The sequence below is a fragment of the Pelmatolapia mariae genome, linkage group LG12, assembly GCF_036321145.2.
Source record: "Pelmatolapia mariae isolate MD_Pm_ZW linkage group LG12, Pm_UMD_F_2, whole genome shotgun sequence".
Classification (NCBI taxonomy): domain Eukaryota; kingdom Metazoa; phylum Chordata; class Actinopteri; order Cichliformes; family Cichlidae; genus Pelmatolapia; species Pelmatolapia mariae.
This window is the reverse complement of record NC_086237.1, coordinates 27,646,626-27,660,545: the sequence shown is the minus strand read 5'-3', so window position 1 is coordinate 27,660,545 and position 13,920 is coordinate 27,646,626. Positions and strand designations below refer to the sequence as shown.

The 13,920-nt window shown below is 43.3% G+C and overlaps 1 protein-coding gene across 1 annotated transcript in view; it reads right to left on the bottom strand.

The window, feature by feature from the left end:
* Positions 1 to 666: 666 nt before the first annotated feature.
* Positions 667 to 13,920, bottom strand: part of LOC134638426 (zinc finger SWIM domain-containing protein 6) — a 48,512-nt gene continuing 35,258 nt past the window's right edge. The window contains exons 10-14 of the mRNA XM_063489041.1: positions 12,833 to 12,968; positions 5,835 to 5,992; positions 5,523 to 5,686; positions 4,486 to 4,567; positions 667 to 4,374 (exon numbers count right to left, since the gene is read on the bottom strand). Coding sequence (XP_063345111.1) covers positions 3,509 to 4,374; positions 4,486 to 4,567; positions 5,523 to 5,686; positions 5,835 to 5,992; positions 12,833 to 12,968 — 1,406 coding nt within the window. The 3' untranslated portion in view covers positions 667 to 3,508. The remainder of the gene's footprint in view (positions 4,375 to 4,485; positions 4,568 to 5,522; positions 5,687 to 5,834; positions 5,993 to 12,832; positions 12,969 to 13,920) is intronic.

Below are 13,920 nucleotides of genomic sequence, written 5' to 3'. Positions count from 1 at the left end.
ACATGCAGACACGCAGAGGCATGCAAACAAGGAGCGGCACACACCAAAACATGCCTGCACAAACGCACACACTTGACAAACTACATACACTGATTTAGTCATCCTGTGGCACCACTGTCAGTGTTGGATACATGTAAACAGGTTATTGTGGTTGGCTGAGCCTGGCTGCCTGACAGAAGCTACAAAGACCATGGGAATATCAATTGATACATTTCATATTCTTCGTCAGCTCGCCCGGGATGACAGCGTGAAAGCTGCTGCCAGCGAGAGTGATCCCTCTCTGCCTTTTTCTGACATCGTCGTTTGATGGAGATCTGAACCGTCCTGACTGATCGTCTCTCGCCGATACGCCGAGCAGCGCGCGCCGTCAAGCTCAGGGACCGCGTCACATAATGATCTACGACAGACCTTCTCAGACAAAAGTGCAGCTGTAAAACATATATAAAAAAATTAAATAAATAGATAAAAGAAATGCTTCCCATTTTTTGGCAGGGTGTAAGTATAAAAGAAAAAAAATCAACTTTGAGAGGAAATAAATATACATTTCAAAAAACTAACTTTTATTAAAACAAAAAAACAAAAAACAAAAGAATCAATTATTGACTCATTAACAAGATTATAAAACAGTGATTTAGTTACATAAATAAATTGATATCGGTGTATCAAATCTTAATTTCATAAGCATGTATACATGGGTCATTGTAATAAATAAAATGGGAGAGCAGAACATTCCTACACGAACAAAAACAAAAAAAACCCCAAGAAAATTAAAATAAAATAAAACAAACAGCTAGAAAGACTCAGAGGAAATTGTTTCTGAAGAGAACAAGAGACACTGGACAACTTTTCCACCAAACACACGTGAGGAATTGCTTTGTTAAAGCATGAGTTACACAGCCATTCACTTACTAATTAAGGACACTAAAGCTGGGACCAAGATTGGTTGTCTCTCCCCTCTTAGAACGCGTTTGGTTGTTAGATAGATCTTCTGTTTGGTTACTTTAAAGCGTTAAGACAAGGCAAGAGAAAAGGCTGCTTTTATCTTTAATCAACACAAGATAGAAAAAAGACGCAGAGAAAATGAGATATTAAAAAAAAAGAAGAAGAAGAGGGAGAGAGAGAGAGAAGGTAAAAAGGCAGGTAATGATGGGACAGCTTGAACTTTGCAGTGGAGACACTGGAAAATCTGCAGGGAATGAAGGAGAGAGCTGAGGAGACTCATTTGTCCATGTGCAGAATTGTCGAGTTTGATGACTAATAAGTTACTTGCGCGGTTATTATATATTACTGGAACATGAGGCAGGTTCTCAGCAAAATATGTCCTTTTAAATGTATGACTGTAAGGCTGGACACATAATGCACGCTCTGTTCGCCAATTAGCTCCTGTATAAAGCACATTATAGTATTTTTCCAATAGGATCCCATGGAAATCTAGGCTACTACAACAGCTTACATGCATAACTAAGTATGAAATCACGTATCGTGTTTTTAAACATTTATCCACCACTGGTGTGGAGTAGTCTACCTCTCTTCCCATTCTACACGTCACTCAGCGGAACAACATTTCTGACAGGATCCAGCGTCTCGTGCGTGAACACATGCGAGTCCAAAAAGCTGTCAACAAGGTCAACAAGGTCAGTCGAGTCCTTCTGATATGTTCTGTTTTGTTGTTGTTGTTTTTTTTAACAAAAGAGTGGAGGGGAGGGAGGAAAGCCCACACCCCCAAAAAAAGAAAAGAGAAAATTTTAAAAAAGGGGGCAAAAAGGGAGAAAGAGATAGAAAGAGAGGGAGAGAGAGCAAACTACAGCGGCTTCAAGTATTTCACATTACATAGAATACTCTGTATAAATTAGTTAACATATACTTTCAGATCCTCCATATTCAGACATATACTATGGCATATATACAGAGTACAATAAATGCTCGCTCATGTTGTGTCGTGTTTTTGTCTTTTTTTTCCTTTCTTTCTTTTTCTCCTCGAAGTTCAGTTGTTCATATGTTCCGCCTTTTTTTGTTGTTGTTTCTTCCTGTGTAGAGAAATCCCTGAGAACGTTCTGGCTGACAATTACTGAAGGTTCCACACAATCAACTATAACAGTAGAAAGTCTAATTTCTATGATTCACATGCACAGAGGGAGGTGACACTGGCCGAGTCGGAAAACACCACGATGATGGCGGCTGTATATAGATGAGAGTGGACTGATATACTGACACATCTTGTGTGTGTGCGCGTGTGTGTGTTGAAGCTTTTTGGAGAGGGAGGTGCAAGTACCGATGCCAGGGCAGTGACGTACAGCAGAGCCAAGGGCAGAAACACTTAGCGGGAATCTGAAGCTTCCTCATAACCTCGGTCTCACTGGTGAATCCCCCTGTTTAATTAACACTGTCAGCTATCATAGACGATAACAATCACGATAGCAAGTAAAAAAAGAAGAAAAAAAATAAATCTGGGAGCAGTTCAATACCGTATCATGAGGTAGTCGTCTGCCTCTGGGGTTCTGCTTCAGCTTGAAGTAGCTGAAGCTGAAGCTATAACAAGAATACTCATTATCTTTGTCTATAGCGCCTGCATTACTGTCTTCTGTCTGGAACAGGTACTCATTATGGAGGTGGGTGAGATTATAACAATATCAACAACACGAGTTAGCTGAGAGCATTGTTGTGTATAGTGAAGCTAATGCCTGGAACCCAGAGAAAACTAATGGCTGCTCCAGTGCTGCTGCTTCTGCTGCTACTGCTGCTGTGTCTGGAGAAAATGCTGATGGCGGCTTTTCTTTCAGTGCTAACCCAAGCTGTGCCGAGCCGAGCTAAGCTGTGCAGTGCTGGCCAGCGCCCGCCGGTGAGGGCGTGGACAGAGGGAGGTGCTCTGTGTGTTTTGAGTGTGTTTTTTTAAAGCCTTAGTTTCTCTTTGAGGATACCAAGTTTTCTTTTTCTTTTTTTTGTTGTTGTGTTTTTTCCTCTTTTTTTTTTCTTTTTTAACATGAGCGCCATTGTAGAAGGGCTTCAGCCACTTGACAACATGTAACTCAATATACACTGAAACGGGAGGGGGGAAAAAAGATGCTTTAAATCATTAGAGGAACGAAAAGGAACGGAAAGAAAAAAAAAGCCGTTTCGCTTTCGTTTTCGTCTCGCACACATGTAGAGAAATACACACAACATTCACAATGTGACAAATTTCCTCTCTTCTGAAAAATAAAAACACTTCTGTACACATAGTAGTAATAATATTATTATTAATAATAATAATAGTAATAATGTTTATGACAATAACAACAGCAAGAACAATAATACCGCGTGTGGCTCTGTTGATTTTTTTGTCATCTTTTCCTTTCTCTTTTTTGCTTCATTCTACAAGTCGCATCCCTCTTTTTTTTTTTTACTTGTCTATTTTTAATCAGTCCAAAAAGAAGTTCAAAAGGCAGACTCAAGTTAATAGAAAAGTACTAGAGCGGGAGGAGGGCGGGGAGGGGCGGGCTTTTTCACGACCTCCCCTTCGGCCTCACCCTCAGCCGAACCTCTCCCTCACTAGCATCATTAGTTTCTTTTTGCCCTTGTAGATCTGTTTCAGGTTGTCTATGAATTGGGTGAACTGAATGTGTCCGTCGTGAGCCATCATGAAAGTCTCCCGGGCCTTCCCCAGGAACTCGATGAACTCGCTATAGTGGCGCGGGCTGATGTGCGTGAGCCGTGAGTGCGTGGTGTTGATGTAGGCCCCAATGGTTGCGTCCAGCAGCTGCCTGAGCGGCGCCTTGTCCAGCGACATCAGCTTCCCAGAGTTCCTGCGGCTGTGCAGCGCCGACACCATGCCCGGCGTGGTCAGCGTGCACCGCCGCAAAATGTCAGAGAGCACAGTGGCGCACTTGACGCTCTTGACCACCAGGGGGATTACAGCCGCCAGCTCGTTCTTCCCCAGCGAGTGGCTGAGCGCGCAGGCCCACAGCACGTCGTTGATGGCCGGGTGCGTGTCCTGGTTGTAACTGAGGTTCAGGTGGGCCATCGCTAACGTCGCCAGCTTGTACGCTCTCATTGGATAACCGCGGTGTTCCATGTAGCGCGCAATAGTGAACAGCTGCGTGTAGCTCATTCCTGTCGCCGCCGCGTCCAGTACAATCTGGTAGGCTGTCTCAAAGGCAATGTGGTCCTTTTCGCAGAGCGTGAGAGCGGAGAGGGCGCAGTTCTGGGGGTCCTTCATGGCACACTGTAGGGCGAGGGTGCGAGCAGATGAAGCCAGGTTCTCCTGCTGGTGGCAGTCCAGGTGCAGGCGGACGATAGTGCTGTTGGACATGACAGTGGTGGCCACGATACTGGTGGCTTCCGTGGGGGTGAAGAGGGTGAACCAGCTCTGCATGATGCTATCCAGTGCGTACACACCTGGGGCACACATAGAGGCGTGAAAAGATGTGAAGAGAGATATAGAGCAGAAGCTAATAATAATCCTTAAAACAGCTGAAAAACACCAATTAAGCAGACGGTGTGGCTTACCAACTTCAGTGGCACATGTGACTAACCAGCGAACCATCTCTCTCCTCCTCCAGTTTAATGTGGACAGAGTTATTCTCATCACCTGAGGAAGGTGAAAAATGATGGAGCAGGGGGGAATGAAAGGTGAGTTACTGATCAGACATGTAAAGCATTAAAATGCACAGGGAAGATGAGCTATATCTACTATTACCGCTGAAGAGTATTATAAATATTCCTGTAACCAGTTCAACTGTAACTTCAATGACACACTAGAACTGTGGCGGAAAAGACTGTGGTACATTTTCAACAGCCTTGGGGGGAAAGGCCCACAGGAAAACCATCAAAGTGAATACCTTTACAAATATATAATCCAAGGTAAATCTATAAATAATTTATTAAAGTCTGCAAAGGCGAATAAGGTGAAAAAACATAATGAACAATATTGTGACATTTACCAAGCATCACCTCTCAAAAGCTCATTCTCCTCCCTGAGGTGCACAAAATAAAGGCACCTTAGAAAGAAAATAGCATTGCAGTGCTGTTCCATCTAGAATTAAATATTCAGGAAACCAAAGGATCCACAGATACAGATCTGTTACAATATATTTTCTGATTCCTCTGCACTCGTCATATAATGGAGCTATTTTACAGGATTAAGAGCACCCTACAGTGTAAATGCCGTTTCCTGGTAATCTTCCTGTACTCCAAGACAATAATGTCAAATTCAGTTTCATGAACATCGGGGTAAAATCCTTTTACTGACCCAAGAGACACCAGCATAACTGAACCCTTGTGATGTACAGGGTTAATGTCGTCCTCCAGAGCTATTAGCTTTTCTTGTATGAAAATGATCTAATATATCTCTACTCAAAGATACAAGTGAACAGCGGCTTGATATAAGTGGAATATTACCTTCACATACACATGCGGATGTATTATTAGGCTTTTTTTTTTTTTTTTTTTAAACAAAGGTGTGCCATGGAAATTTACAACCTGACTTCCACTAAAAGGTGAAAATAAATTCACAGAAGTACACTTTAAAAAGAAAAAATGCATACCTGCAGTCCTAACTCCAGAGAGACTTTGAGAAGTGTTATATCAGGCAGGCTGTCCATGAGCGTGGCAATCTTAAACGCGTCCTGCGCCAGTTTGAAGATGTGAGACGAGGAGTGAATGTTTTTCTGGATGGACTCCAGGACCGTCTCCAGCCTGCGACTGTCGCCTGTGGTACAAACACAGGAATAGTTTAGAATTGCACAGAAATTACTGCTACCCCTATCTGTATACATGCAAACGCATGTGTTACTAATAGTACGTCAACATTAGGAAAGTTAATGGCGGGATCTGTAATTGTGCAAATATCTGTGCACCTTTGGCAGCAGTGAGCATGGTAGAGGCCAGCTCACACTGCTGGGACTCTATGTGGCTCAGGGTGAACCAGCGCGGGTAGCGGTTGGGCACTACGGACACGATGTGGTGAGGTCGCGACAGGTCACCGGATGATGCCGTCGACTCCAACACCGGCAACCTGACGGAGAAACAGACCCACAGCACAATTAGTAAAGATATTCTGTGGAGAATTATGTACTTCAATTAAATACATAAATATTAATTGGAGTCTTGAGTCTTGAGCCACCCCTCATTTATTTATATTTTGCTTCCAAGAAGCCAGACTTGTAACTTTTCTAAAGTGGTCTTGAGCAATATTTCTCCAGGTCTCCAAGTTTTTCTTTGGACACTGGCTGCTTTTTCACTCAAATTAAGTCCATCCTTATACCTGAATATTTTTAGAGGAAACTAAGCAAAGAGCACTATTTTTGTAGCAACAAAACAATTTGCAAAAAAATTGGCAAAGGAGTACAGTATGCCTTTAAAAACGATCAGGAAACCAGACAAGTGGAGAACAATGGAAGAAGCAGTAGATGAACACTATCATCACTGACACGAGAGCCAGAGGTGGGTTTTTGGCAGTCACCCTGTCAAGAAGCAAGTCTTAAGGAAAGGAAACAGGGAGAAGAAGTGGAAGAAGAAGTGGACTGAAAAATCAGTCGCAACAGGTTTTATAGAGCGATGAGTTTCAAATCATTAATGGTATATATGGAGGACAACAGTGTCTACAGCCATCTGTAAAACATGTAGGAGGCTCTGTCATGATTTGGGGCTGCATTTCAGCCAGTGGTGCTGGGGATATTATCAAAAATGGTGAAATTATGAACACAGAAAAGTACCATCAGGTTTTAATCCTCCATGCAATAACATCTGGAAAGCCTGTGACTGACAACAGCTTTACTTTTCAGCATGACAATGATCCCAAACACACTGCCAATACAATAACAGTATGCATGGAATGAAAAACAAACAATGGGAAGCTATCAGTCATGGACTGACCTCCCCAGAGCCCGGGCCTTTACTGAAACAGTGTAGGATCATCTTGACAGAAAACGGACCAAAAGACAGCCAACATCTAAAGAGGAGCTTTGAATGTCCTTCAAGAAGTCTGGAGAACTAAGTGTATTTCAGTTAATTAAGAATATTAAACTCAAAAACATCAAATTAAAGAAATACAAGAGTGAAGAGAAATTAGACAACAAAGGTCTGTGAATCATCATCAATGAAACCCCTTCTTTTCCTCCATACTGTAACAAGCAAACAGAATACTGTACTGAGAGAAAAAAAGGCTTCATTATGAATGCCTGAAAGTCACTTCAAAATCAAAATGACTTCAGTCGACACAGGGGGATTACAGTTAGCCTCTCCCAGCAATTTACTTTCAACCTAGTATTTAATCACCTAGAAACCATGGTATAATTAGTATTTTCTTCACTCTAATTGGTCATAATGAAGTCAGAGCCGTGCAACACCTGCTAGTGGATGGAGGAGCTTCACTAGTTTCTGTCTCTCATTATAATAATACTGACAGGGCCAAGTCTTCACAAGAGCCATGAGCACAACACAGTTACCACTGTGGCCGGCTCATCTCCTATTCTGCTTCACTTCTCTTCCCTCTGCTCCCACCTCAGTTTCAAAGGTCTTCTTTCCTTCAGAAGACAGCGCAACCTGGCCTTCTCTCAGCCAATCACAAAGCTAATTGAGTCCATGGGGAAATTAAGGAATTCACCTTCTAGCCCCGTAAGGCTGGACACACATCAAACAAATACCAACACACATCAATGAAAAAACCCAGAGCATACACACGCACGCGTGCACACACAAGATCAGATACACACACACACACACACACACACACACACACACACACCTGCCCTTTTGAAAACACATCAAAGCAGCCCAGTAAAAGCAATGTAATGCTAAATGCCAGTTTCAATTTCAGAGCAAGGTGCATGTGATACCGCTGCCACCCGAGTAAAGGCATGTACAAAAACAGCCTCGTCTTCGCTCCGTTTCGCCCAAGAGGGCACCGGCGGAGCTCGTTTCTCGGAGACAGAAGGTGTCAAAAACCCAGTTGAGATGCGTGCAAGTGTGAACACTGACACTTGGTGCAAAATGGAGATGTTTGGAAGCCCTAGCAACAGCCGGATTCATTCCACACAAAGCTTAAGAGCTGCTAAAAGCTTTTGCCACACTGGGACCTTCTGGAAGATTCCTGGGGTGCAGCAAAGCAAAGCAAAAAAAAAGAAATGCCTTGGATAAAGATGGAGGCCTCATCAACATTCCTGCTTTTGTTTGGTGTTCACCAGAGAGCCGAGTACTTGCATCGGATGGGTGCTTAAGGACCTGGATTTGCTAAAGAATACCTCGATGTAGGAGAAGTAAATGAACCCTCATGAACTTCTCCAAAGTATTCAATCCAACCACAAGTACAGTTTAATCCCAGCCAGCTAATATAATTACTGCAAAATGCTGCACATCTAAATCCAGCATCAATTTACTGTGTGCTTACAGTATAATAAAAAACTGTAACAAACGGTTCTTTACAGGTTTGCCATGGTTTGAAGTAATTGCGTATAAATATATTATCTAAAAAGAAACAGAATGATCGGTAAGAGGCAATCAATTCCTGTGAGGGTCAGTGAGAAGGGTTTGTCGCTCTGGTGTCAAATGTCTCCTGCGGCACTGTAGCACGCTGTCACATCTGAAAGGGGCAGAAATATGCAATATTGTCAACGTGGAGGCAGCTGGCAACAGATTACAGAAGAGGAGCCTGTGATGAGGCAGTGATGGGTAAACCAGCGTTTAGGGTCACACATTCACGTGCCCATGTAAGAAGAATGAAATGCGTAACGCTTTGCAGAAAAGCTGCAAGGATACAATGATAAAAAGCAGTGCGAGCAGGTTTTACCTAAATCTTGAGGCCCTTTGGGTTTCTGGTCTGCATCACCATGACTACTGACCTCTTTACCTCTTTCTCTGTTCCCCCTTTGACTGTAAACACCCTTCACTTCCATAATTTATCAAGCGCACATCTATCAGCTAAGTGACACATCCGGTGGAAGACCATACACAAACTCCTGTGGGATAAAACCTGCAGAACACCTGGCAGCAGGGATCAAGTCATACGTGAACAAGATGAGCAGATATTTTAGCCGTCAGGAGCCTAGGATGCTAAAAACGACATTTGCTTTGAGTGATGCTTTTTGAGGAACACGTACTACATTAAAGTCATCACTGTCACAGTCACATGAAAATCTGTGTTTAAAACATAATTCTCGAGAGGTTTGTTTATTTCGGTGCACTTGGATTTTCTGCAACTCACAGACGAGCATGTTTCTTTATATTGTTCAATAAATTTCATATAATACAATAAACACATGTGCATGAGCAAAGTGATTGCAAATACACTTACTGTACGTGTGTGAGAGTTTGTGTAGTGGTGATTCTTTATAGCTTTGTGCGGACAGACAGTAAAATACTATATGCAGAGGTAGAAGGCAACAAGGGACAGACTTAAAGATTTCACTGACTGATAGTAAAATTGTATTGTATAAAACATTATATTTCAAAGGGAAATCAACACATTACATTACTAGTATTTCTTTTGGCAGTGTGGTTTACATCTATTTCTTTCACTGGGACCAGCACAATAGTATTGCGCTGTTTACATGTCCCACATCAATGATTCCCAGCATCTTAATCTGAAAGTTATGTAAAAAAAAATTGAGAGACTAGATAAGGGTTTCACTATGCAGACTAAAGAAAAAAGCCACCAAAGCATTGGGTAAGGCACACTATACAATTTAAACTGCTTTAATTTTCTGTCAACTGTTGCTCGTGCAAGCCGCTTTGTAGCCCACCTTGATCCCAGCTCGTCTTTATCATGCCGCGTCTGATGTCATATCACCGATGCCTGCTGTGTTGTGCACCACAGGTCTTTCTCCTTCCCCCCCGTCTGGAAATGATAATCGTCTTTTGAATAAAGTGGTCCCGACTGAAATGATGGCTGCTACCTGTGTGCACTGGTGATGTATCAGTCTCATCTTATCCTCAGACGGCAATCGTGATATAGAGTACTTTATATTCAAAGATTATGGATTATGCAGAGGATCAAAGGTTGTGGATTACAGCGAAGATCCAGAGTCATTAGCATTGGAAGGCTCATATCTCATATGGAAATCACATATGATAACAGGCGACTGGGATTTGTTTCTTTGGCTTCCAAAAGAGTTGAGATAAGCACCGTCTCTGGAGAGGCAGTGAGCTTCTTCTTCTCCTTCTTCTTCCTCTTCTTCCTCTTCTTCCTCTGTGGCTGCAGTCAAATTCTGGGCAGCCCCTGAACTAGTAGGCAGCTTCTCTGTTTTTGTGTTGGCCGCTCACGTCGAGCCATTGCACGGCATATGCTGCTCTTACACACTTTAATTAACCTCATCCAAGACACATAAACTCCCAGGCACTTTAAAATACTCTCATGGATATGCATGCACACATGGAGGCAGTCTGACTTCCTCTCATTTGCAAAAAAGCCGTTTTAAGAGCAACTGTGACAGAGGAGAAAAATCGAGAATGCAAGTAGAAAGAAAAAAGTGTGTGAGAGAGAGTGTGTGTGTACAAGAGAGCGAGAGAGAGAGAGAGCTAGACTTTCTTTCTCTCTCCTTGTATCAATGATAGTGTTATAATAGGTCCATTAAAATAGCCCTGGTTACTTTACCTCCTCCTCTATATTTAACTGTCCACCGTCCCGTGGGAGCGGGGAGGTATATGCTATCACATTACACTACGCTACATTACACACATTCATTATGTGCTGAGTAGACACCCCTGGCTCCCAGGAGCACCCATAAGTGGCCGTATTATTCTAAATCGACGCATTCACGCCAAAGGAGTGAGGATGGAGGAGCAGAGGGGAAGGAAACAAAAAAAAAAAAAAGGTGAAGGGAAGTAGCAAGGGAGGGAAGGGAGTGGCTGACTCAGGGAAAACAGGCTTGGGACTTAGGTTTAGAGGGAATGGAAGGGACACACCAGCTGGATTTGCAACCTTGAAACCACACTAAGAAATCCAAACCATCTCGTTTTGGTTTTGTAAGTGTGTTATTTACATCCTGACGCCTCCTAAACGGTTAACTGTAGGAAGGTGCAAGGGATGCGCTTCTTGTCTTTTAGTTCTCCGTTCGGCCAACTGTGACACATCACGAGAGCCCGAAAAAGTTAAAAAGAAGAACAAGAATCGCTTCATTTTTAGTCGTTCACAAATCATTTGCTAGTTTTACAGTGATGGACTTCGCAAAGCTTAGCTTTGTAGAAACACAACAAACATCTTCCTCCTCTGTGTCCTCTCCCCGTTGGCTCGGCATATGCATGTGTTTGTGTGTGCGTGTGCATAAGTGTGTGCGTGTGTGAATCCTCCTCATTACAGCCACACTAATTATACTCTCATTAATGTAATTAATATTCACTGATCCAGCTCCCACTAGTCACAACATCAAAACACAGCAGCGCAGACTGATTAACGTACATACACATGTCCACATTGTCCACAGATGAATACACACAGGAGCTTAATATAGAGAGATCACACGGACAACGCACAGGCCAGCAAACAGCGTGGTATTCCCTTCAAAACACAGACGCACACTGAGCTGCAGACATTGCAAGCTTTAAAGCTTGAAGACAAGCTTGCACAAATAGGAGAGATCTTAAACTTGAGGAGATTTTTTTTTCTCAAATCGCTCAAATCCTCACTCAGATTTTAAGCGAGGATGACTAGGTCGTCTACGAATCAGAAGGTTGGTGTATCGCTGGCTCATGCAGTTTGCATCGTCATATCCTCGGGGAGTTAGTGAACACCAAATCGCACGTTACAGCTTCAGACTGACGGACCAACAACAACACAAATAAGAGTATCCCACAGAGCAGTTACGCCACATATTTTTGACACTGCCCCCATCTGACAACAGATGCTCTCTGCAGGTAGACGGGCAGCCAACGCCAATGCACTACCACAGCTGAACCGTAATTTCCCCACCAGTGTGTGTGATCGTCAGACAGTGCTTAGAATGGAGCGCTGTGTGTGTGTGTGTGTGTGTGTGTGTGTGTGTGTGTGTGAATGGATAAGAGTGGCTTGTAGTAAAAAGTGCTTTGAGTCCGCAGAGTAGAGAAGTGTTACATAAGCATCAGTCCATTTTACCATTTATAAGCCGCACGTAAATATTTTATGGTTATACAGGATGCGAGGATATATCATATAGTGGGTTGGGGCGTGCATACCAATATTCAGCTGTTCACATATTAGTGTGTTGCACAGGTAAGCCCATTTGTTTTTCAGAAATCTGTAAAACACAATCAGGATCATCACTGTTCAGTTGTCTGCACTGGTGGTAACTTAAAACTTTGTGGCCATGGATGCTAACATGGATGCTACTGCTTCACGATCACCAGTTTTTCTCTCCCACAACAGCTCCTATTAGAGCGTGGGGCACTGCTCTACCTCTGATTGTTTTACTCATTACTTCATAGTTAACTTATATGTGTGGTTATTTTGCTTACAATGCAGCTAATTGTAAGCAAATGATTACCAGATGATTACCAGGAAATCTCCAAAGCTCAAAAAAGTTTTATTTGAGAGTCCTAACAGGGCCTCTCTACATCTAGAGCCTTCTCCTCAACAGTCACCTTAACTACACCTGTAAAGTTTCATAGCTGTCCCTTGCATGTTTATGACACCATCATGTTGACAAAACCCATCCACAGACAGACATATAAACACCTGCCAAGCTTTGGTAATAGTTAAAGAAGGTGCCCAGGATCACATTCTGCCATGATGACACACAGACGGAGACACACACACATGCACGCGCGCGCGCAGACGCACAAAGTGAAAACAAAGCGAGACCTGCTGTCACAGCTGGTAAAAATCTGATTTACAAGGTTTTGACATGATTACGGAAACAAGCCCACACAAACACAGGAGACCTACCGCATGGCTCTCAGTGCAATTTTGTACGCCAGTTCAGCGTCGTGAGGTAGGAGAGAGGTGAAGAGATAGCGGGCGAAGGTGTGCATGGGGACACTTTCTCTGTGGACGATCTCTCCGAGGCCAGAGTACGGACCAGCTGTGACAAAAAGCACATGAAAACAATATAAACACACCGAGAAAAGTAGGTCCTTTTTAGCTATGGAACACACAGGAGGAAGAAGTGTGTCCTCAAGTTATTATATTTTATAATATATACCATACAATTAACACATTCTGGTATTGCTGCACATTAAGTCATTATTTTCCTGTTGCACACTGACGAGTGATTTATCTGGTCTGTCCCTCGTAGCCAGGAAGCACCAAAGCCACGCGGCATTAAAACAAACTTTGACGTCAAAAACCATATGGCCGTGTGTGCAGCCTTGGCCTCACACTCTTCCTTCCCTCCCCCTCTTCCTGTGCTTCCCCCCTCATCTCTGGTGGGTTATTTTAAACCCCAACAGGCTTCTAAGCCACAGACCACATCACACAGTGGCGCGGCTGCAGTCTCCAGGGACCCGCAGAGGCCTCGGAGCCCGGTGCTCTATTAGTAACGGAGCCAGAGGTGGGTGGTCGCGCCAGGGATGAGGCAGGGTTGGGGTTTGGGTGGGGATTGGAGTAGAGTTTGACTGGGCTGGGCCCTCGGGGATGAGCCACCACCGCACCCCTCCTCCTCCTCTTCCTCCTTCTCGTTTTCCCATAACCAAACCCCATTCTGCCCTAGCTCCACTCCTGTAAATGTACACACTGGTGTGCGTGCACGCATATATGTGTGCTGACACAATACCCCTGGTGTTACTGTGTAAAGAGCTCATTTTGGTCTGGCCCAGGGCAGCTCAGCCTCTATTTGCACCACAAAATGAAAGGATAATAAATAGTGAGACAGAGTCAAAAGTGTTTTTCCTGTTTTAGCAGGAATGTGTAGGCTCTTGGTGTGTGGGAGGTAGAGGAAGAACAGGGAGGAGGTGTGCCTATATATAGATAGATAGATTTAAATATATAGATATTATATATAGAGAGAGAAAGAGAGCTATAGGGAAATATGGTGA